At 43.8% G+C, this 24,942-nt stretch overlaps 1 protein-coding gene across 1 annotated transcript in view; it reads left to right on the forward strand.

Annotated features, from left to right (window-relative positions):
- Nucleotides 1-7,658: 7,658 nt before the first annotated feature.
- Nucleotides 7,659-24,942, forward strand: part of LOC112262493 (mitogen-activated protein kinase 1) — a gene marked incomplete in the record, with an annotated part of 65,758 nt that continues 48,474 nt past the window's right edge. Inside the window, 1 exon segment of the mRNA XM_042331185.1 lies at nt 7,659-7,979. Within this exon segment, the coding sequence (XP_042187119.1) occupies nt 7,843-7,979 (137 nt within the window).

Raw genomic sequence — 24,942 nt, forward strand, 5'->3', positions numbered from 1 at the left:
CCTGTATTTTGGTGGGTGATTATTTTCTGTTTTCGTGTTTTACGCACCTTACAGGACTGTTTCGGTTTTCGTTTATTTTCACGTTGTTATTTTGTATTTTCAGTGTTCAGTAAAATAAATCATTATGAACACATACCACGCTGCGCATTGGTCTGACATTTCATACTCCTAATTACACACACCTGAATCTAATTCGTTTGGAGCTTGGGCGGTGGCTGTTTTAACCTGGCTTTGGCCAGAGCTGTTTTGGGGTTTGGAGCAGCAAATCAAATCAAATCAAATTTTATTTGTCACATACACATGGTTAGCAGATGTTAATGCGAGTGTAGCGAAATGCTTGTGCTTCTAGTTCCGACAATGCAGTAATAACCAACGAGTAATCTAACCTAACAATTCCACAACTACTACCTTATACACACAAGTGTAAAGGGATAAAGAATATGTACATAAAGATATATGAATGAGTGATGGTACAGAGCGGCATAGGCAAGATGCAGTAGATGGTATAGAGTACAGTATATACATATGAGATGAGTAATGTAGGGTATGTAAACAAGATGCAGTAGATGGTATAGAGTACAGTATATACATATGAGATGAGTAATGTAGGGTATGTAAACAAGATGCAGTAGATGGTATAGAGTACAGTATATACATATGAGATGAGTAATGTAGGGTATGTAAACAAGATGCAGTAGATGGTATAGAGTACAGTATATACATATGAGATGAGTAATGTAGGGTATGTAAACAAGATGCAGTAGATGGTATAGAGTACAGTATATACATATGAGATGAGTAATGTAGGGTATGTAAACAAGATGCAGTAGATGGTATAGAGTACAGTATATACATATGAGATGAGTAATGTAGGGTATGTAAACAAGATGCAGTAGATGGTATAGAGTACAGTATATACATATGAGATGAGTAATGTAGGGTATGTAAACAAGATGCAGTAGATGGTATAGAGTACAAGTAGAATATCGAACCCGACTGGATAAGAACCCACCTTACTGACCCAAGTAAGGACAAGGCCTGACCCAAGTAAGGACAAGGCCTGACCCAAGTAAGGACAAGGCCTGACCCAAGTAAGGACAAGGCCTGACCCAAGTAAGGACAAGGCCTGACCCAAGTAAGGACAAGGCCTGACCCAAGTAAGGACAAGGCCTGACCCAAGTAAGGACAAGGCCTGTTGAATTTCTGTTGTCTTTTGCTGGATACGCAGATAAACAGCTTGGCTGTCCGGTAGCAGAGAGGAAGACCCGTGTAGAAAGGCTCAGAGACAAACTAGGCTTTGTTTTGGTTTTGTTGCTACCCAGCACAGTGGCGCATTCTGTTTCTTTCCCTGGAATAAAAGTCCTGGGTTGTTTCCCTGGAGAAAGTGACATTTTTGTCTACGCTTGTGTTACTTCACACACTCGTCAGTTGTTGGCCTAGCCCACAGTTCCGGCAAAATAATGTTATGAACCGGTTCAAACCCCAAAAAGGGCAGAAATACATTAAATAAATACTTGTGTTACTTAAATACACTGGACCACAAGACAATAATCTGATTACAATGAAGAGCAAAACGTGCCACTCTGTTCTGGACCAGCTGCAGTTTAACTAGGTCTTTCCTTGCAGCACTGGACCACACGACTGGACAATAATTAAGATTAGACCAAACTAGAGCCTGAAGGACTTGCTTTGTGGAGTGTGGTGTCAAAAAATCTGAGCATCTCTAGTCCTCTCTCCATCTTTGGTGTCAAAAAAGCAGAGCATCTCTTTATTACGGACAGACCCATCTCCCCATCTTAACAACCATTGAATCTATATGTTTTGACCATGACAGTTTACAATCTAAGGTAACGTCAATTCGTCTCCTCAACTTGTTCAGCAGCCACACCAGTCATTACCAGATTCAGCTGAGGTCTAGAACTTAGGAAATGATTTGTACCAGGCCTGATCACCGACAACAATGAGACCGTCTATAGGGAGGAGGTCAGAGACCTGGCAGTGTGGTGCCAAGACAACAACCTCTCCCTCAATGTGATCAAGACAAAGGAGATGATTGTGGACTACAGGAAAAGGAGGACCAAGCACGCCCACATTCTCCTCGACGGGGCTGTAGTGGAGCAGGTTGAGAGCTTCAAGTTCCTTGGCATCCACATCACCAACAAACTAGCACCCTAAGACAGTTGTGAAAAGGGCACGACAAAACCTATTCCCCCTCAGGAGACTGAAAAGATTTGGCAAAAGGTTATACAGCTGCACCATTGAGAGTTGCATCACTGTCTGGGTTGGCAAATGCTCGGCCTCCGAACGCAAGGCACTACAGAGGGTAGTGCGTACGGCCCAGTACATCACCGGGGACAAGCTTCCTGCCATCCAGGACCTCTATACCAGGCGGTGTCAGAGGAAGGCCCTGAAAATTGTCGAAGACTCCAGCCACTCAAGTCATAGACTGTTCTCTCTGCTATCGCACGGCAAGCGGTACCGGAGCGCCAAGTCTAGGACAAAAAGCTTCTTAACGGCTCCTACCCCCAAAACATAAGACTGCTGAACAGCTAATCAAAGGGCTACCCAGACTCCTCTCTTACACTGCTGCTACTCTCTGTTTATTATCTATGCATAGTCACTTTAACTCTACCTACATTTACATATTACCTCAATTACCTCGACTAACTGGTGCCCCCCACATTGACTCTGTACCGGTACCCCCTGTATATAGCCTCCACATTGACTCTGTACCGGTACCCCCTGTATATAGCCTCCACATTGACTCTGTACCGGTACCCCCTGTATATAGCCTCCACATTGACTCTGTACTGGTACCCCCTGTATATAGCCTCCACATTGACTCTGTACCGTAATACCCTGTATATAGCCTCCACATTGACTCTATACTGGTACCCCTGTATATAGCCTCCACATTGACTCTGTACCGGTACCCCTGTATATAGCCTCCACATTGACTCTGTACTGGTACCCCTGTATATAGCCTCCACATTGACTCTGTACTGGTACACCCTGTATATAGCCTCCACATTGACTCTGTACCGGTACCCCCTGTATATAGCCTCCACATTGACTCTGTACCGGTACCCCCTGTATATAGCCTCCACATTGACTCTGTACCGGTACCCCTGTATATAGCCTCCACATTGACTCTGTACCGGTACCCCCTGTATATCGCCTCCACATTAACTCTGTACCGGTACCCCTGTATATAGCCTCCACATTGACTCTGTACCGTAATACCCTGTATATAGCCTCCACATTGACTCTGTACCGGTAATCCCTGTATATAGCCTCCACATTGACTCTGTACCGGTACCCCCTGTATATAGCCTCCACATTGACTCTGTACCGGTACCCCCTGTATATAGTCTCCACATTGACTCTGTACCGGTACCCCCTGTATATAGCCTCCACATTGACTCTGTACCGTAATACCCTGTATATAGCCTCCACATTGACTCTGTACCGTAATACCCTGTATATAGCCTCCACATTGACTCTGTACCGTAATACCCTGTATATAGCCTCCACATTGACTCTGTACCGGTACCCCTGTATATAGTCTCCACATTGACTCTGTACCGGTACCCCTGTATATAGTCTCCACATTGACTCTGTACCGGTACCCCCTGTATATAGCCTCCACATTGACTCTGTACCGGTACCCCTGTATATAGCCTCCACATTGACTCTGTACCGGTACCCCCTGTATATAGCCTCCACATTGACTCTGTACCGGTACCCCCTGTATATAGTCTCCACATTGACTCTGTACCGGTGCCCCCTGTATATAGCCTCCACATTGACTCTGTACCGTAATACCCTGTATTTAGCCTCCACATTGACTCTGTACCGTAATACCCTGTATATAGCCTCCACATTGACTCTGTACCGGTAATCCCTGTATATAGCCTCCACATTGACTCTGTACCGGTACCCCTGTATATAGCCTCCACATTGACTCTGTACCGGTACCCCTGTATATAGCCTCCACATTGACTCTGTACCGGTACCCCCTGTATATCGCCTCCACATTGACTCTGTACCGGTACCCCCTGTATATAGCCTCCACATTGACTCTGTGCCGTAATACCCTGTATATAGCCTCCACATTGACTCTGTACCGGTACCCCTGTATATAGCCTCCACATTGACTCTGTACCGGTACCCCCTGTATATAGCCTCCACATTGACTCTGTACCGGTACCCCCTGTATATAGCCTCCACATTGACTCTGTACCGTAATACCCTGTATATAGCCTCCACATTGACTCTGTACCGTAATACCCTGTATATAGCCTCCACATTGACTCTGTACCGTAATACCCTGTATATAGCCTCCACATTGACTCTGTACCGGTACCCCCTGTATATAGCCTCCACATTGACTCTGTACCGGTACCCCCTGTATATAGCCTCCACATTGACTCTGTACCGGTACCCCCTGTATATAGCCTCCACATTGACTCTGTACCGGTACACCCTGTATATAGCCTCCACATTGACTCTGTACTGGTACCCCTGTATATAGCCTCCACATTGACTCTGTACCGGTACCCCTGTATATAGCCTCCACATTGACTCTATACTGGTACCCCTGTATATAGCCTCCACATTGACTCTGTACCGGTACCCCTGTATATAGCCTCCACATTGACTCTGTACTGGTACCCCCTGTATTTAGCCTCCACATTGACTCTGTACCGTAATACCCTGTATATAGCCTCCACATTGACTCTATGCTGGTACCCCTGTATATAGCCTCCACATTGACTCTGTACCGGTACCCCCTGTATATAGCCTCCACATTGACTCTGTACTGGTACCCCTGTATATAGCCTCCACATTGACTCTGTACTGGTACACCCTGTATATAGCCTCCACATTGACTCTGTACTGGTACCCCCTGTATATAGCCTCCACATTGACTCTGTACTGGTACCCCCTGTATATAGCCTCCACATTGACTCTGTACCGGTACCCCTGTATATAGCCTCCACATTGACTCTGTACCGGTACCCCTGTATATAGCCTCCACATTGACTCTGTACTGGTACCCCTGTATATAGCCTCCACATTGACTCTGTACCGTAATACCCTGTATATAGCCTCCACATTGACTCTATACTGGTACCCCTGTATATAGCCTCCACATTGACTCTGTACCGGTACCCCCTGTATATAGCCTCCACATTGACTCTGTACCGGTACCCCCTGTATATAGCCTCCACATTGACTCTGTACTGGTACCCCCTGTATATAGCCTCCACATTGACTCTGTACTGGTACACCCTGTATATAGCCTCCACATTGACTCTGTACTGGTACACCCTGTATATAGCCTCCACATTGACTCTGTACCGGTACACCCTGTATATAGCCTCCACATTGACTCTGTACCGGTACCCCCTGTATATAGCCTCCACATTGACTCTGTACTGGTACCCCCTGTATATAGCCTCCACATTGACTCTGTACCGGTACCCCCTGTATATAGCCTCCACATTGACTCTGTACTGGTACACCCTGTATATAGCCTCCACATTGACTCTGTACCGGTACACCCTGTATATAGTCTCCACATTGACTCTGTACTGGTACCCCTTGTATATAGCCTCCACATTGACTCTGTACTGGTACACCCTGTATATAGTCTCCACATTGACTCTGTACCGGTACCCCTGTATATAGCCTCCACATTGACTCTGTACCGTAATACCCTGTATATAGCCTCCACATTGACTCTGTACTGGTACCCCCTGTATATAGCCTCCACATTGACTCTGTACTGGTACCTCCTGTATATAGCCTCTGTTATTTTACTGCTGCTGTTTAATTATTTGCTTTGGAGAGGGAAGAGGCAGGTAGCATAAACCTACACAGGTGAAGATTTTCAGGTTGCAGGCAGATACTGTAATACGTTTCTGAGTGACAGATTAGGGCTTTGCATAGGCGTTTTGTTGTGGGCGAAGGAGACAAAAAATAACATTGCAAAAGGGCTCTTTATAAATGAAAACATAGCAATGTATCAACTTACATGACATCACAGAGGGCCAACCAACCTTCTGGTAGAGAATGCGGTGATGACATCACAGAGGGCCAACCAACCTTCTGGTAGAGAATGTGGTGATGACATCACAGAGGGCCAACCAACCTTCTGGTAGAGAATGCGGTGATGACATCACAGAGGGCCAACCAACCTTCTGGTAGAGAATGCGGTGATGACATCACAGAGGGCCAACCAACCTTCTGGTAGAGAATGCGGTGATGACATCACAGTGTTGAGTATCAAAATTGTCACTGGTAAGTAAACGCAGAGCGCTATGACAAACTGGATATACCAGCTTTAATGAAGTGGCAGCTGCATTCATATAGATGACGTCGCCATAGTCAAGTACCGATAGGAACGTCGACTGAATAACCTGCTTTCTACTACGTAGCGAGAGGCAGGACCTGTTTCTATAGAAGAAGCCCATTTTCATTCTCAGCTTCTTCACTAACTCATCAATATGGACACCATCCAAAGTACACACGCTTAAATCATCACACTTATTTTTATGCGCTCCAGAGAACAACATAATAGTTAACTAATATCTAGTTCATTATTACCAATTTAAAGAATGATAAATAACAGTAGTGTGTTGCGTCCCAATCACACTAAAAGTATAAAAGAAGACTTTAAGGTGAGGACTCCTGCAAGCCCCAGTAATACGACTCTGAGAGAAATATAGCTGTCTATTGCCTCTTCAGCACCTAACTAGCTAGCTGGTCATCAAGATGACTGACTTAAAGATGACTGACTTAAAGATGACTGACTTAAAGATGACTGATTTAAAGATGACTGATTTAAAGATGACTGATTTAAAGATGACTGATTTAAAGAGGACTGACTTAAAGATGACTGATTTAAAGATGACTGATTTAAAGAGGACTGATTTAAAGATGACTGACTTAAAGATGACTGACTTAAAGATGACTGATTTAAAGATGACTGATTTAAAGAGGACTGATTTAAAGAGGACTGATTTAAAGAGGACTGATTTAAAGATGACTGACTTAAAGATGACTGACTTAAAGATGACTGATTTAAAGATGACTGATTTAAAGATGACTGATTTAAAGAGGACTGATTTAAAGAGGACTGATTTAAAGATGACTGACTTAAAGATGACTGACTTAAAGATGACTGATTTAAAGATGACTGACTTAAAGATGACTGACTTAAAGATGACTGATTTAAAGATGACTGAATTAAAGATGACTTGACTGACTTAAAGATGACTGATTTAAAGATGACTGACTTAAAGATGACTGATTTAAAGATGACTGATTTAAAGATGACTGATTTAAAGATGACTGACTTAAAGATGACTGACTTAAAGATGACTGACTTAAAGATGACTGATTTAAAGATGACTGACTTAAAGATGACTGATTTAAAGATGACTGATTTAAAGATGACTGACTTAAAGATGACTGACTTAAAGATGACTGACTTAAAGATGACTGATTTAAAGATGACTGACTTAAAGATGACTGATTTAAAGAGGACTGACTTAAAGATGACTGATTTAATTGAACGAATCCTGATGTAACCGAACCCCACAGGCGACTCCCAGGTGCGCCATAAACGTCATCAACGTGGGCAGCAGGCGTGTCCATAGTGTCTCAGTGTAGCTAGCGTACCGCAGTCAGTAGCCAGCCTGTGTGTACAGCAGCGCAGGAAGACCACTTTATCATACGGAGGACTTCAGAAAGGCTCCCGGTAATAACGTTGTTATAGCGGTGACTTTTCCTTGTGGCCGTGAAGAACGTGTAAAAAGGCAGCCGGTTTTCACAATGGCGACAGCTGCGGTTTCTGCCAGTGGCCCCAATCCCGGAACCGGAGCTGAGTTGGTCCGAGGCCAGGCCTTCGATGTCGGGCCCCGGTACCACAATCTGTCGTATATCGGTGAGGGCGCCTACGGAACGGTGTGGTAAGACATATTTTCATACTGGCAGAAATGTTGCCCCCCCCCCCACACACACACACACACACACTCTTTCATCACTACTGACGTTAGTCAAACAAGTTTGGATACTTTGTAGACTTCAATGGGTAGAATTCCCCTCCGTTTTCACTTCTTTACTGCCACATTGTAACATGGACAGTAAGTTTATGTTTCTACATGTGTTGCTGTTGATATGGTGCCTGCTAGTGTGCAGTGGGTGAAGACGCTTGTTACAGTGGGAACTTGTTGATCTTGGCTCGACTGTAGGATTGGGCAACTCGGGTCGATTTCCTATTACATAAAAACTCAGAACTCAGTGTTTGCTAAATTATTTTATTCCATTTAACAGACTATGTTCATTTCGACAAAATGTTCCTCTACTAACTTTCTATTAAGCCAACATATTTCGGTTTTATCTGCCTGCTCACTAGAATAATTTATCGGAATAACCACCGTCGCAAAACGCCTGAATGTCGAATTTGATTAGTGTTTTTATCCGTCATTTTGTCTTAATTTAAAATAGGCCTGAAAACTGTGAATCTATTCAGACTTCCCGGTAGGCTGGTTTCATAACCCATAAAACTGCAGTATTCACTGTGTGCATATTGTGTTGTAGAGGGGTTAAAGCTGCAATGTCACTTTTTAGCCGACCCAACCAAATACACATTTTAGTTATAGAGCTGTCATTCTCATTAAAAGCCAGTCTAAGAAGAGGTAAATCTGCTCTATGTTATAGATCTGTCATTCTCATTAAAAGCCAGTCTAAGAAGAGGTAAATCTGCTCTATGTTATAGATCTGTCATTCTCATTAAAAGCCAGTCTAAGAAGAGGTAGATCTGCTCTATGTTATAGATCTGTCATTCTCATTAAAAGCCAGTCTAAGAAGAGGTAGATCTGCTCTATGTTATAGATCTGTCATTCTCATTAAAAGCCAGTCTAAGAAGAGGTAAATCTGCTCTATGTTATAGATCTGTCATTCTCATTAAAAGCCAGTCTAAGAAGAGGTAGATCTGCTCTATGTTATAGATCTGTCATTCTCATTAAAAGCCAGTCTAAGAAGAGGTAGATCTGCTCTATGTTATAGATCTGTCATTCTCATTAAAAGCCAGTCTAAGAAGAGGTAGATCTGCTCTGTTATAGATCTGTCATTCTCATTAAAAGCCAGTCTAAGAAGAGGTAGAGCAGATCTATGTTATAGATCTGTCATTCTCATTAAAAGCCAGTCTAAGAAGAGGTAGAGCAGATCTATGTTATAGATCTGTCATTCTCATTAAAAGCCAGTCTAAGAAGAGGTAGAGCAGATCTATGCTATAGATCTGTCATTCTCATTAAAAGCCAGTCTAAGAAGAGGTAGATAATGTTCTATGTGCACTCATTTCTATGCTTCCCGTTAAGTTTAGTTTTTGCGAATTTGAGTTTGTTTTGTATGCCAGCCAAAAATACAATTATTTTGTCTCGTAGAAAATCTTTTTCACAGGTTTAGATTTTGAACAATGATTCTTTACAACATATATGATTGTTTTGTTACAAACTGAAATTAGGTGAAATATTAGTATTTTAGCAACAAGGAAATTGATTGTTTAAAAATGTAATTATTTATTTATTTTGTTGCATTTTGCAGCATTAAGAGCCGCGATGCCAGTCTGAGCATTAACATGCATTGGGTGTGGTTTTGGAAGCAGAAGGACATTATCTTTCATATCATAGGGTTAGTGTTCCCACACGGCCTGATGCCATGGACGTGTTGTCACAGAAAAATGTTGGGTGGAACTGTTGTGGGGCGGCAGGTAGTCTAGTGGTTAGTGTTGGACCAGTAACCAGCAGGTAGTCTAGTGGTTAGTGTTGGACCAGTAACCAGCAGGTAGCCTAGTGGTTAGTGTTGGACCAGTAACCAGCAGGTAGTCTAGTGGTTAGAGTGTTGGACCAGTAACCAGCAGGTAGCCTAGTGGTTAGTGTTGGACTAGTAACCAGCAGGTAGCCTAGTGGTTAGTGTTGGACTAGTAACCAGCAGGTAGCCTAGTGGTTAGAGTGTTGGACCAGTAACCAGCAGGTAGCCTAGTGGTTAGAGTGTTGCACTAGTAACCAGCAGGTAGCCTAGTGGTTAGTGTTGGACCAGTAACCAGCAGGTAGCCTAGTGGTTAGAGTGTTGGACTAGTAACCAGCAGGTAGCCTAGTGGTTAGAGTGTTGGACCAGTAACCAGCAGGTAGCCTAGTGGTTAGAGTGTTGCACTAGTAACCAGCAGGTAGCCTAGTGGTTAGTGTTGGACTAGTAACCAGCAGGTAGCCTAGTGGTTAGTGTTGGACTAGTAACCAGCAGGTAGCCTAGTGGTTAGAGGGTTGGACTAGTAACCAGCAGGTAGCCTAGTGGTTAGAGTGTTGGACTAGTAACCAGCAGGTAGCCTAGTGGTTAGAGTGTTGGACCAGTAACCAGCAGGTAGCCTAGTGGTTAGTGTTGTACTAGTAACCAGCAGGTAGCCTAGTGGTTAGAGTGTTGGACCAGTAACCAGCAGGTAGCCTAGTGGTTAGTGTTGGACTAGTAACCAGCAGGTAGCCTAGTGGTTAGAGTGTTGGACTAGTAACCAGCAGGTAGCCTAGTGGTTAGGGTTGGACTAGTAACCAGCAGGTAGCCTAGTGGTTAGAGGGTTGGACTAGTAACCAGCAGGTAGCATAGTGGTTAGAGGGTTGGACTAGTAACCAGCAGGTAGCCTAGTGGTTAGAGTGTTGGACTAGTAACCAGCAGGTAGCCTAGTGGTTAGAGTGTTGGACCAGTAACCAGCAGGTAGCCTAGTGGTTAGTGTTGTACTAGTAACCAGCAGGTAGCCTAGTGGTTAGTGTTGTACTAGTAACCAGCAGGTAGCCTAGTGGTTAGTGTTGTACTAGTAACCAACAGGTAGCCTAGTGGTTAGTGTTGTACTAGTAACCAGCAGGTAGCCTAGTGTTTAGTGTTGTACTAGTAACCAGCAGGTGGCCTAGTGGTTAGTGTTGTACTAGTAACCAGCAGGTAGCCTAGTGGTTAGAGTGTTGGACTAGTAACCAGCAGGTAGCCTAGTGGTTAGTGTTGGACTAGTAACCAGCAGGTAGCCTAGTGGTTAGGGTTGGACTAGTAACCAGCAGGTAGTCTAGTGGTTAGAGTGTTGGACTAGTAACCAGCAGGTAGTCTAGTGGTTAGAGTGTTGGACTAGTAACCAGCAGGTAGTCTAGTGGTTAGAGTGTTGGACTAGTAACCAGCAGGTAGTCTAGTGGTTAGAGTGTTGGACTAGTAACCAGCAGGTAGCCTAGTGGTTAGTGTTGGACTAGTAACCAGCAGGTAGCCTAGTGGTTAGAGTGTTGGACTGGTAACCAGCAGTTAGCCTAGTGGTTAGTGTTGGACTAGTAACCAGCAGGTAGCCTAATGGTTAGAGGGTTGGACTAGTAACCAGTAGGTAGCCTAGTGGTTAGAGGGTTGGACTAGTAACCAGTAGGTAGCCTAGTGGTTAGAGGGTTGGACTAGTAACCAGCAGGTAGCCTAGTGGTTAGAGGGTTGGACTAGTAACCAGCAGGTAGCCTAGTGGTTAGAGGGTTGGACTAGTAACCAGCAGGTAGCCTAGTGGTTAGAGGGTTGGACTAGTAACCAGCAGGTAGCCTAGTGGTTAGAGTGTTGGACTAGTAACCAGCAGGTAGCCTAGTGGTTGGACTAGTAACCAGCAGGTAGCCTAGTGGTTGGAATAGTAACCAGCAGGTAGCCTAGTGGTTAGAGTGTTGGACTAGTAACCAGCAGGTAGCCTAGTGGTTAGGGTTGGACTAGTAACCAGCAGGTAGTCTAGTGGTTAGAGTGTTGGACTAGTAACCAGCAGGTAGTCTAGTGGTTAGAGTGTTGGACTAGTAACCAGCAGGTAGCCTAGTGGTTAGTGGTTAGAGGCAGGTAGCCTAGTGGTTAGAGCGTTGGACTAGTCACCAGCAGGTAGCCTAGTGGTTAGAGGGTTGGACTAGTAACCAGCAGGTAGCCTAGTGGTTAGAGTGTTGGACTAGTAACCAGCAGGTAGCCTAGTGGTTGGACTAGTAACCAGCAGGTAGCGTAGTGGTTGGAATAGTAACCAGCAGGTAGCCTAGTGGTTAGAGTGTTGGACTAGTAACCAGCAGGTAGCCTAGTGGTTAGAGGCAGGTAGCCTAGTGGTTAGAGGGTTGGACTAGTCACCAGCAGGTAGCCTAGTGGTTAGAGTGTTGGACTAGTAACCAGCAGGTAGCCTAGTGGTTAGAGTGTTGGACTAGTCACCAGCAGGTAGCCTAGTGGTTAGAGTGTTGGACTAGTAACCAGCAGGTAGCCTAGTGGTTAGAGTGTTGGACTAGTCACCAGCAGGTAGCCTAGTGGTTAGAGTGTTGGACTAGTAACCAGCAGGTAGCCTTGTGGTTAGAGCATTGGACTAGTAACCAGCAGGTAGTCTAGTGGTTAGTGTTGGACTAGTAACCAGCAGGTAGCCTAGTGGTTAGAGTGTTGGACTAGTAACCAGCAGGTAGCCTTGTGGTTAGAGCATTGGACTAGTAACCAGCAGGTAGTCTAGTGGTTAGTGTTGGACTAGTCACCAGTAGGTAGCCTAGTGGTTAGAGTGTTGGACTAGTAACCAGCAGGTAGCCTAGTGGTTAGTGTTGGACTAGTAACCAGCAGGTAGTCTAGTGGTTAGTGTTGGACTAGTAACCAGCAGGTAGCCTAGTGGTTAGTGTTGGACTAGTAACCAGCAGGTAGCCTAGTGGTTAGAGTGTTGGACTAGTAACCAGCAGGTAGCCTTGTGGTTAGAGCATTGGACTAGTAACCAGCAGGTAGTCTAGTGGTTAGAGTGTTGGACTAGTAACCAGCAGGTAGCCTTGTGGTTAGAGCATTGGACTAGTAACCAGCAGGTAGTCTAGTGGTTAGTGTTGGACTAGTCACCAGTAGGTAGCCTAGTGGTTAGAGTGTTGGACTAGTAACCAGCAGGTAGCCTAGTGGTTAGTGTTGGACTAGTCACCAGTAGGTAGCCTAGGGGTTAGTGTTGGACTAGTCACCAGTAGGTAGCCTAGGGGTTAGTGTTGGACTAGTCACCAGTAGGTAGCCTAGGGGTTAGTGTTGGACTAGTAACCAGCAGGTAGCCTAGTGGTTAGAGTGTTGGACTAGTAACCAGCAGGTAGCCTAGTGGTTAGAGTGTTGGACTAGTCACCAGTAGGTAGCCTAGGGGTTAGTGTTGGACTAGTCACCAGTAGGTAGCCTAGGGGTTAGTGTTGGACTAGTAACCAGTAGGTAGGCTAGGGGTTAGTGTTGGACTAGTCACCAGTAGGTAGCCTAGGGGTTAGTGTTGGACTAGTAACCAGCAGGTAGCCTAGGGGTTAGTGTTGGACTAGTCACCAGTAGGTAGCCTAGGGGTTAGTGTTGGACTAGTAACCAGCAGGTAGTCTAGTGGTTAGAGTGTTGGACTAGTAACCAGCAGGTAGCCTTGTGGTTAGAGCATTGGACTAGTAACCAGCAGGTAGCCTAGTGGTTAGAGTGTTGGACTAGTAACCAGCAGGTAGCCTAGTGGTTAGTGTTGGACTAGTCACCAATAAGAATTTGTTCTTAACTGATTTGCCTAGTTAAATAAAGGTCAAATAAAAACTGGTTAGCTGTACAGTACGTGTATTTTGCATCTGTGAAATTACAACCATTTGATGTGATATGAAGGTAGAGGATTTATTTTTCTAGAACTGGACAGCAACTGAGAATTGATTCACGTTTAGCTGGAGTTTAGATGGCTGTTTTGTCTTCCAGAACCCACTTCCCCCTTTAAACAGGTCCTTGGACTACGGAGTAACGTTAGACTCCTTTAGTCCGTTACTGGGCGAGCTTCAACAGAGCACTGCAAGCTGCCTCATGAAGCATCAAACTACTGAGCTGAATAAAGCCACGGGACTTTAAAAGTCTCCATGTGAAGTTAGGTAGGTCGACTTGATCCTGACAGTCATACAATTTGTTCATCTAGTTCTGAGAATAGGCTTTCTGGGTGTATCCAGTCTGCAGAGAGACGAATCATAAAGTTGTTCAATAACATTTCAAAAGGGCAAGAGCGACACTCAACTAGTCTAGTACGGCGCGATCATTACATCATCCCGTACAGAGAATCTTTCTCTCTCAACCCACAGAGATGGTTCATGTTGCCTAGTCACTAAGTCTCCAGCTCGCACGCAGGCAGGCAGTCAGATGTTCACACTCTGTGGTTGTGTGTATTCAGATCAGTGATTTAAATAATGGAAGGTGTCAGTGAATGGGATCCCAGGCGCCGTGAGACCTATCTTTATCCCTAGGCTCAGTTGAGAGTGAAAGGAGGAGTAGAAATGTATCAAATCCCAAATAGCACCCTATTCTCTACATAAAGCTCTATGGGCCCTGGTCAGAAGAAGAGCCCTGCAGGCCCTGGTCAGAAGTAGAGCCCTGCAGGCCCTGGTCAGAAGTAGAGCCCTGCGGGCCCTGGTCAGAAGTAGAGCCCTGCGGGCCCTGGTCAGAAGTACTACCCCTCTGTGGAGCCAGGGAGCAGACTACCCCTCTGTGGAGCCAGGGAGCAGACTACCCCTCTGTGGAGCCAGGAAGCAGACTACCCTCTGTGGAGCCAGGGAGCAGACTACCCCTCTGTGGAGCCAGGGAGCAGACTACCCCTCTGTGGAGCCAGGGAGCAGACTACCCCTCTGTGGAGCCAGGGTGCAGACTACCCCTCTGTGGAGCCAGGGAGCAGACTACCCCTCTGTGGAGCCAGGGAGCAGACTACCTCTCTGTGGAGCCAGGGAACAACATGACTCTACTTGGAATACTCTCTGAATTCCCAGCCTGCCCCTCCCAGCCTCCCTCACACACTGAGCAAACACACATCCATCCTTCCTATTCACTCACTCACTCTCCTTTCCCTTTGTCAACACACACACCTACACTTATACACCTACCTACCTACCTACCTACCTACCTACCTACCTACCTACCTACCTACCTACCTACCTACACACACCTGAGGCTGTAGCCGGCTTTACCCTGCCATGTGTACAGGGACCAGACTGGAGGAGCTTTCTAATCAACATGTTATCATGTTAGATATGTTAGCCATGTCTCCATACAGAGTGCTGCACGATATCCTGTTAAACCCTAAAGGCCCACTATGTATTTAGTTATCACCACCAACTCTGTGTTGTTGTTTGTGTCGCACTGCTTTGCTTTATCTTGGTCAGGTTGCAGTTGTAAATGAGAACTTCTTCTCAACTGGCCTACCTGGTTAAATAAAGGTGTTCTCAACTGGCCTACCTGATTAAATAAAGGTGTTCTCAACTGGCCTACCTGGTTAAATAAAGGTGTTCTCAACTGGCCTACCTGATTAACCTGGTTAAACTGGCCTACCTGGTTAAAAAGGTGTTCTCAACTGGCCTACCTGGTTAAATAAAGGTGTTCTCAACTGGCCTTCCTGGTTAAATAAAGGTGTTCTCAACTGGCCTTCCTGGTTAAATAAAGGTGTTCTCAACTGGCCTTCCTGGTTAAATAAAGGTGTTCTCAACTGGCCTTCCTGATTTAAATAAAGGTGTTCTCAACTGGCCTACCTGGTTAAATAAAGGTGTTCTCAACTGGCCTTCCTGATTTAAATAAAGGTGAAATAAAATAAATAAACTCTCACGTAACTGCTGGTGCAGCCCATCTGCCACTTGAGAAACTAGGAGGATTTGGCCTGGCAATGCCAGACCGCTCCACTTTATAGCTAGATGAATATGTGATATGACTGAAACCACTACCTACATGTTACCTCACCTACCTCGTACCCCTGCATATTAACTTGGTACTAGGGCTGTTGAGGTGACCGTATTACCGCCACACTGGCGGTCGAGAGTCACGTGACCGTTTCGTCATGGTAACTATGCTTCTCCAAGCTCTGATGTTGCTGATGGTCATTAGTAGTCTACCAAACTGGCTAACTGCCTGGTACTGAGCACTCTATTGTCCCTGTAATCACTCTGACATCAATGCAAATGTAATGGAGGCTATGTAATTGCGTGAGAAAACATACACATGGTTAGCAGATGTTAATGCGATTGTAGCGAAATGCTTGTGCTTCTAGTTCCGACCGTGCAGTAATAATCCAACAAGTAATCTAACTAACAATTTCACAACAACTACCTTATACACACAAATCTAAGTAAAGAAATGGAATGCAAATATAGAATACATTTGCTCTAGCCAACCATGTGCAGATGGCATACCAGAGTGGGTACACTCGCTATATACAGTCGTGGACAAAAGTTTGGAGAATGACACAAATATTAATTTCCACGAAGTTTGCTGCCTCTGTCTTTAGATATTTTTGTCAGATGTTACTATGGAATACTGAAGTATAATTACAAGCATTTCAAGCATTTAAGTGTCAAAGGCTTTTATTGACAATTACATGAAGTTGATGCAAAGAGGCAATATTTGCAGTGTTGACCCTTCTTTTTCAAGACCTCTGCAATCCGCCCTGGCATGCTGTCAATCAACTTCTGGGCCACATCCTGACTGATGGCAGCCCATTCAATCAACTTCTGGGCCACATCCTGACCGATGGCAGCCCATTCAATTAACTTCTGGGCCACATCCTGACTGAAGGCAGCCCATTCAATTAACTTCTGGGCCACACCCTGACTGATGGCAGCCCATTCAATTAACTTCTGGGCCACACCCTGACTGATGGCAGCCCATTCTTGCATAATCAATGCTTGGAGTTTGTCAGAATTTGTGGGTTTTTGTTTGTCCACCTGCCTCTTGAGGATTAACCACAAATTCTCAATTCTCAACCTCATTCTGTCAGTAGAGGATGCCTGGTTATTTAAAAAAAAAATGCCTTCCTCACTATCTTAAATAAGCATGCCCAATTCAAGAAATTTAGAACCAGGAACAGATATAGTCCTTGGTTCTCTCCAGACCTGACTGCCCTTAACCAACACAAAAACATCCTATGGCGTTCTGCATTAGCATCGAACAGCCCCCATGATATGCAACTTTTCAGGGAAGCTAGAAACCAATATACACAGGCAGTTAGAAAAGCCAAGGCTAGCTTTTTCAAGCAGAAATTTGCTTCCTGCAACACAAACTCAAAAAAGTTCTGGGACACTGTAAAGTCCATGGAGAATAAGAACACCTCCACCCAGCTGCCCACTGCACTGAGGCTAGGAAACACTGTCACCACCGACAAATCCACTATAATTGAGAATTTCAATAAGCATTTTTTATTTTATTTTATATATTTTTTGCTTTCCACCGGGCTACCCCGTGTGAAGAAATCAGACAAGACCTCAGGGAAAAAAATTGTGGACGTCCACAAGTCTTGTCCATCCTTGAGCGCAATTTCCAAATGCCTGAAGGTACTACATTCATCTGAACAAACAATAGTACGCAAATAAACACCATGGGACCAAGCAACCGTCATACCACTCAGGAAGGAGACGCGTTCTCTCTCCTAGAGATGAACGTGCTTTGGTGCAAAAAGTGCAAATCAATCCCAGAACAACAGCAAAGGACCTTGTGAAGATGCTGGAGGAAACGGGTACAAAAGTATCTATATCCACAGTAAAACGAGTCCTACATCGACATAACCTGAAAGGCCGCTCAGCATGGAAGAAGCCACTGCTCCAAAACCACCATAAAAAAGCCAGACTACGGTTTGCAACTGCACATGGGGGCAAAGATCGTACTTTTTGGTCTGATGAAACTGTTTGGCCAAAATGACCACCGTTATGTTTGGAGGAAAAAGGGGGAGGCTTGCAAGCCGAAGAACACCATCCCAACCGTGAAGCACGGGGTGGCAGCATCATGTTGTGGGGGTGCTTTGCTGCAGGAGGGACTGGTGCACTTCGAAAAATAGATGACATTATGAGAAAGGAAAATTATTTGGATATATTGAAGCAACTTCTCAAGACATCAGTCAGGAAGTTAAAGCTTGGTCGCAAATGGGTCTTCCAAATGGACAATGACCCCAAGCATACTTCCAAAGTTGTGGCAAAATGGCTTAAGGACAACAATGTCAAGGTATTGGAGTGGCCATCACAAAGCCCTGACCTCAATCCTATAGGAAATGTGTGGGCAGAACTGAAAAAGCGTGTGCGAGCAAGGAAGCCTACAAACCTGACTCAGTTACACCAGCTCTGTCAGGAGGAATGGGCCAAAATTCACCCAACTTATTGTGGGAAGCTTGTGGAAGGCTACCCCAAACATTTGACCCAAGTTAAACAATTTAAAGGCAATGCTACCAAATACCAATTGAGTGTATGCAAACTTCTGACCCACTGGGAATGTCATGAAAGAAATAAAAACTGAAATAAATCATTCTCTCTACTATTATTCTGACATTTCACATTCTTAAATTAAAGTGTTGATCCTAACTGACCTAAGATAGGGAATTTTTACCAGGATTAAATGTCAGGAATTTTGAAAAACTGAGTTTAAACATATTTGGCTAAGGTGTACAAACTTTTTTAACAAATCAAAAACTGAAAAATTGGGCGTGCAAAATTATTCAGCCCCTTTACTTTCAGTGCAGCAAACTCTCTCCAGAAGTTCAGTGAGGATCTCTGAATGATCCAATGTTGACCTAAATGACTAATGATGATAAATACAATCCACCTGTGTGTAATCAAGTCTCCGTATAAATGCACCTGCACTGTGATAGTCTCAGAGGTCCGTTAAAAGCGCAGAGAGCATCATGAAGAACAAGGAACACACCAGGCAGGTCCGAGATACTGTTGTGAAGAAGTTTAAAGCCGGATTTGAATACAAAAATATTTCCCAAGCTTTAAACATCCCAAGGAGCACTGTGCAAGCAATAATATTGAAATGGAAGGCGTATCAGACCACTGCAAATCTACCAAGACCTGGCTGTCCCTCTAAACTTTCAGCTCATACAAGGAGAAGACTGATCAGAGATGCAGCCAAGAGGCCCATGATCACTCTGGATGAACTGCAGAGATCTACAGTTGAGGTGGGAGACTCTATCCATAGGACAACAATCAGTCGTATATTGCACAAATCTGGCCTTTATGGAAGAGGGACAAGAAGAAAGCCATTTCTTAAAGTATCCATAAAAAGTGTCGTTTAAAGTTTGCCACAAGCCACCTGGGAGACACACCAAACATGGGGAAGAAGGTGCTCTGGTCAGATGAAACCAAAATTGAACTTTTTGGCAACAATGCAAAACGTTATGTTTGGCGTAAAAGCAACACAGCTCATCACCCTGAACACCCTATCCCCACTGTCAAACATGGTGGTGGCAGCATCATGGTTTGGGCCTGCTTTTCTTCAGCAGGGACAGGGAAGATGGTTAAAATTGATGGGAAGATGGATGGAGCCAAATACAGGACCATTCTGGAAGAAAACCTGATGGAGTCTGCAAAAGGCCTGAGACTGGGACGGAGATTTGTCTTCCAACAAGACAATGATCCAAAACATAAAGCAACATCTACAATGGAATGGTTCAAAAATAAACATATCCAGGTGTTAGAATGGCCAAGTCAAAGTCCAGACCTGAATCCAATCGAGAATCTGTGGAAAGAACTGAAAACTGCTGTTCACAAATGCTCTCCATCCAACCTCACTGAGCTTGAGCTGTTTTGCAAGGAGGAATGGGAAAAAATGTCTCTCGATGTGCAAAACTGATAGAGACATACCCCAAGCGACTTACAGCTGTAATCGCAGCAAAAGGTGGCGCTACAAAGTATTAACTTAAGGGGGCTGAATAATTTTGCACGCCCAATTTTTCAGTTTTTGATTTGATAAAAAAGTTTGAAATATCCAATAAATGTCGTTCCACTTCATGATTGTGTCCCACTTGTTGTTGATTCTTCACAAAAAAATACAGTTTTATATCTTTATGTTTGAAGCCTAAAATGTGGCAAAAGGTCGCAAAGTTCAAGGGGGCCGAATACTTTCGCAAGGCACTGTATGTAAACTTCTGACTTCAACTGTACATAAATACATGCATGAGCAATAGATGATATAAAATACAGTATATTCATATGAGATGAGTAATTTAAACATTATTACAATTATGCTCTACATGTCTTGTAAAGAGGATTTTTTTTATTTATTTTAAGAAGTGATCCATTTTTTAAAAGTGGCCAGTGATTTCAAGTCTGTATGCAGCAGCCTCTCTATGTTAGTGATGGCTGTTTAACAGTCTGATGGCCTTGAAATAAACCGTCCTCCTTTCACCATTTAAGAGGACATGTATTTTCCTCTGCTGTTTCGATAGAATGGACCATTATCATGAACCTTTAAGTCAAACAAATTTCACAAATACATTATTTTGTATATGTAAAGATGAGATTTAAATCAAGAATAGTCTGTTAGCCTATCACTTGTGAATGATGCCCAGACAAACAATGCCTTTTTTTTTTTGCAACTTGTTCAATTCATAATCGCACACCTCAGGCCTATATGTTTTGATACGGTTTGTATCACAACTAAAGTGGCCAAATATCTTCTTAAAATGAAGAACATTAATCCTCTTTTACAAGGGGTGTAGAGCCTAAATGGGATACATAAGCAGCACGTGAGTTTCAAGTTCGGGGTCATTTTAAAACTGCACCTTTTTACATGTAATGCTTTTATTATAATCACATTTGTGGTCACTTTTGGCTGACAAAAAGTAAATGTGGACAGTTCATCAAATATCCTCAATATGCTCCTCGGAATTGGAATTTGCGTCCCCGATTTGTCTTAACTTATAGCCTGTGAGAAACACCCGGTCATGTGACTGAGAACCGTGTGTGAGACCCTTCGGTTTGCACACAGTAATAAGGGCAGAACTCGGGGCCGCCAAAAGGCATGTTTTTTTTGTTTTTTAGGGTGCATTACACCCCCAAAGGGGATGCCGCCGTGAAATTCGAGGCATTATCAAGTGTTTTTCAAATTGTGAATGAGAGACTGATGTAGTGTGTACAGCCTGCGCAAAAAAACACACAGCAGCGTCAAGCAACCTTTTTCATCATTAGTTCATCATTAATCTCGTACCCCTGCACATGGACTCGGTACCAGTACTCCTTGTATATAGTCTCATTACTACCTCAACTACCTCGTACCCCTGCACATTGACTCGGTACCAGTACTCCTTGTATATAGTCTCATTACTACCTCGTACCCCTACCTCGTACCCCTGCACATTGACTCGGTACCAGTACTCCTTGTATATAGTCTCATTTACCTCAACTACCTCGTACCCCTGCACATTGACTCGGTACCAGTACTCCTGGTATATAGTCTCATTATTACCTCGTACCCCTGCACATTGACTCGGTACCAGTACTCCTTGTATATAGTCTCATTATTACCTCGTACCCCTGCACATTGACTCGCTACCAGTACTCCTGGTATATAGTCTCATTATTACCTCAACTACCTCGTACCCCTGCACATGGACTCGGTACCAGTACTCCTTGTATATAGTCTCATTATTACCTCAACTACCTCGTACCCCTGCACATTGACTCGGTACCAGTACTCCTTGTATATAGTCTCATTATTACCTCAACTACCTCGTACCCCTGCACATGGACTCGGTACCAGTACTCCTTGTATATAGTCTCATTACTACCTCAACTACCTCGTACCCCTGCACATTGACTCTTTACCAGTACTCCTTGTATATAGTCTCATTACTACCTCGTACCCCTGCACATTGACTCGGTACCAGTACTCCTGGTATATAGTCTCATTATTACCTCGTACCCCTGCACATTGACTCGGTACCAGTACTCCTTGTATATAGTCTCATTATTACCTCGTACCCCTGCACATTGACTCGGTACCAGTACTCCTGGTATATAGTCTCATTATTACCTCAACTACCTCGTACCCCTGCACATTGACTCGGTACCAGTACTCCTTGTATATAGTCTCATTATTACCTCAACTACCTCGTACCCCTGCACATTGACTCGGTACCAGTACTCCTGGTATATAGTCTCATTATTACCTCAACTACCTCGTACCCCTGCACATGGACTCGGTACCAGTACTCCTTGTACCTCAACTCTCATTATTACCTCAACTACCTCGTACCCCTGCACATTGACTCGGTACCAGTACTCCTGGTATATAGTCTCATTATTACCTCAACTACCTCGTACCCCTGCACATGGACTCGGTACCAGTACTCCTTGTACCTCAACTCTCATTATTACCTCAACTACCTCGTACCCCTGCACATGGACTCGGTACCAGTACTCCTTGTATATAGTCTCATTATTACCTCAACTACCTCGTACCCCTGCACATTGACTCGGTACCAGTACTCCTGGTATATAGTCTCATTATTACCTCAACTACCTCGTACCCATGTACAATGTTTTTGATACCGGTGCTTCTTGTGTATATTGTCTTGTTATTGTTATTTTATTGTTACTATTTATTTTTTTTGCAAATGTTTCTCACTTTTTAACTCTGCATTGTTGGAAAGGAAGTAAGCATTTCACAGTAAAGTCTACACCTGTTGTGTCCAAGCAAATGTGAGAAATAAAATGTGTTTTGAAATTGAGAGGGAGGGAGAGGGAAGTAACTGAAATGGTTTTAACTGTGTATGGGGGATGCTACACTGCTAAATCTACTGGTAAGGTTTAGCTCCTCTCTTTATCCCCCTCCACTACATTGCCATGGCAACAGCATGTTGCATAACCCTCCACAGCTGCAATATCTAAGGCCTTGTACTCTGTTTCCATGGAAACCCTGCCCCCCCCATGCTCGCTCAATTCAAAAGTCTTTATTGTCCTGGGAAACATACTTTAGCTGGGGTTTTTTCTCTCTTGCTTTGTCAATCACACAAATTAACTGTTAACAACAACAAAAGAGAGAAATGTCATTGAATGTGCTTAACAAAGTCACAAGGTGCATGGCCTCACTCTGTGTGCAATAACAGTGTTTAAACAACATTTTTGAATGACGACCTCCTCTCTAGCCCGCGCATACAATTATCTGTCCCTCAGTCAATTGACCTTTCAGCAGGACAATGACCTAAAACATCAGAACCAAATCTACACTGGCGTTGTCTACAGTGAATGTTCCTGAGTGGCCGAGTTAGATTTTTCCAAGTACATTTAAGTCAAAACTATGGCAAGACCTGAAAAATGGTTATCTAGCAATGATCAACAATCAATTTGACAGAGCTTGAAGAATTCTGAAAAGAATAATGGGCAAATGTTGGACAAACCAGAGGAAAGATCTTCAGTCTTGTTCACACTGCAGGCCTTAATTATGGAGTGAGATCCCTGACAAAAGGTTGAACGTACGTATCGTTAGGATCGTAGGAAAAGCCGTACGTATCGTTAAGATCGTAGGAAAAGCCGTACGTATCGTTAGGATCGTAGGAAAAGCCGTACGTATCCTTAGGATCGTAGGAAAAGCCGTACGTATCCTTAGGATCGTAGGAAAAGCCGTACGTATCCTTAGGATCGTAGGAAAAGCCGTACCTTTCGTTAGGATCGTAGGAAAAGCCGTACCTTTCGTTAGGATCGTAGGAAAAGCCACGCGTGAAACGTGACATTTAAACACTGTTACAATGACTATTTTAGGCTTGAACAATTGTGACGTACAATAATACCTTTCAGAGTTTAGTTTCATCTCACCAACAAACAACGTTCACCACACGGCCTGTGAGGAGTGCTACCTGAACAATCATAACACCGTATAAAACCCAGAAGTCAGGGAAACCTGAAAGGATCCTGCACGTTTTCAAGTTAAAAGTCTCTGACTCCTCAGTTGAGTTTACTTCATGCTTAGGTAGCTAATGGAGTTGTTTACCAGCGTAAGTCTAGATAGCACTATCTGTATTATGTCTACAACAGTGCAGTTTCAGTCCGCTAGTGTAACGGTTTTCATATAGTGAAGGAGAGTCGGACCAAACTGCAGCGTGTCGATTGCGATCCATATTTATTAAACAAACGTAAACACAACTAAACACGAACACTACAAACAATAAACGAAACGAAAACCGAAAACAGCCTATACTTGTGTCAACTAACATCAAACAAGGACATCAAGACACTCAGGACAATCACCCACAACAAACTCAAAGAATATGGCTGCCTAAATATGGTTCCCAATCAGAGACAACGATAAGCATCTGCCTCTGATTGAGAACCACTCCAGACAGCCATAGACTTTGCTAGATAACCCACTAAGCTACAATCCCAATACCACCACCAAAACCCCAAGACAAACACACCACAATTACAAAAACCCCATGCCACACCCTGGCCTGACCAAATACATAAAGATAAACACAAAATACTTTGACCAGGGCGTGACAGCTAGGTGTCTCTCCACAGCATAGACATAGCTCTGGGTGACGTGGACATCCCCATGAATGCAACTTAATATGACACATTCAACATTACACCGTCCCATTCTCTGGGCTCTGTCTGCAATCATAACCAGTAGTATCTACCAGGAATAATGACCAGTAGTATCTACCAGGAATAATGACCAGTAGTATCTACCAGGAATAATGACCAGTAGTATCTACCAGGAATAATGACCAGTAGTATCTACCAGGAATAATGACCAGTAGTATCTACCAGGAATAATGACCAGTAGTATCTACCAGGAATAATGACCAGTAGTATCTACCAGGAATAATGACCAGTAGTATCTACCAGGAATAATGACCAGTAGTATCTACCAGGAATAATGACCAGTAGTATCTACCAGGAATAATGACCAGTAGTATCTACCAGGAATAATGACCAGTAGTATCTACCAGGAATAATGACCAGTAGTATCTACCAGGAATAATGACCAGTAGTATCTACCAGGAATAATGACCAGTAGTATCTACCAGGAATAATGACCAGTAGTATCTACCAGGAATAATAACAAGTAGTATCTACCAGGAATAATGACCAGTAGTATCCACCAGGAATAATGAATAATGACCAGTAGTATCTACCGGGAATAATGACCAGTAGTATCTACCAG

Source organism: Oncorhynchus tshawytscha, linkage group LG12 (genome assembly GCF_018296145.1).
Source record: "Oncorhynchus tshawytscha isolate Ot180627B linkage group LG12, Otsh_v2.0, whole genome shotgun sequence".
Classification (NCBI taxonomy): Eukaryota; Metazoa; Chordata; class Actinopteri; order Salmoniformes; family Salmonidae; genus Oncorhynchus; species Oncorhynchus tshawytscha.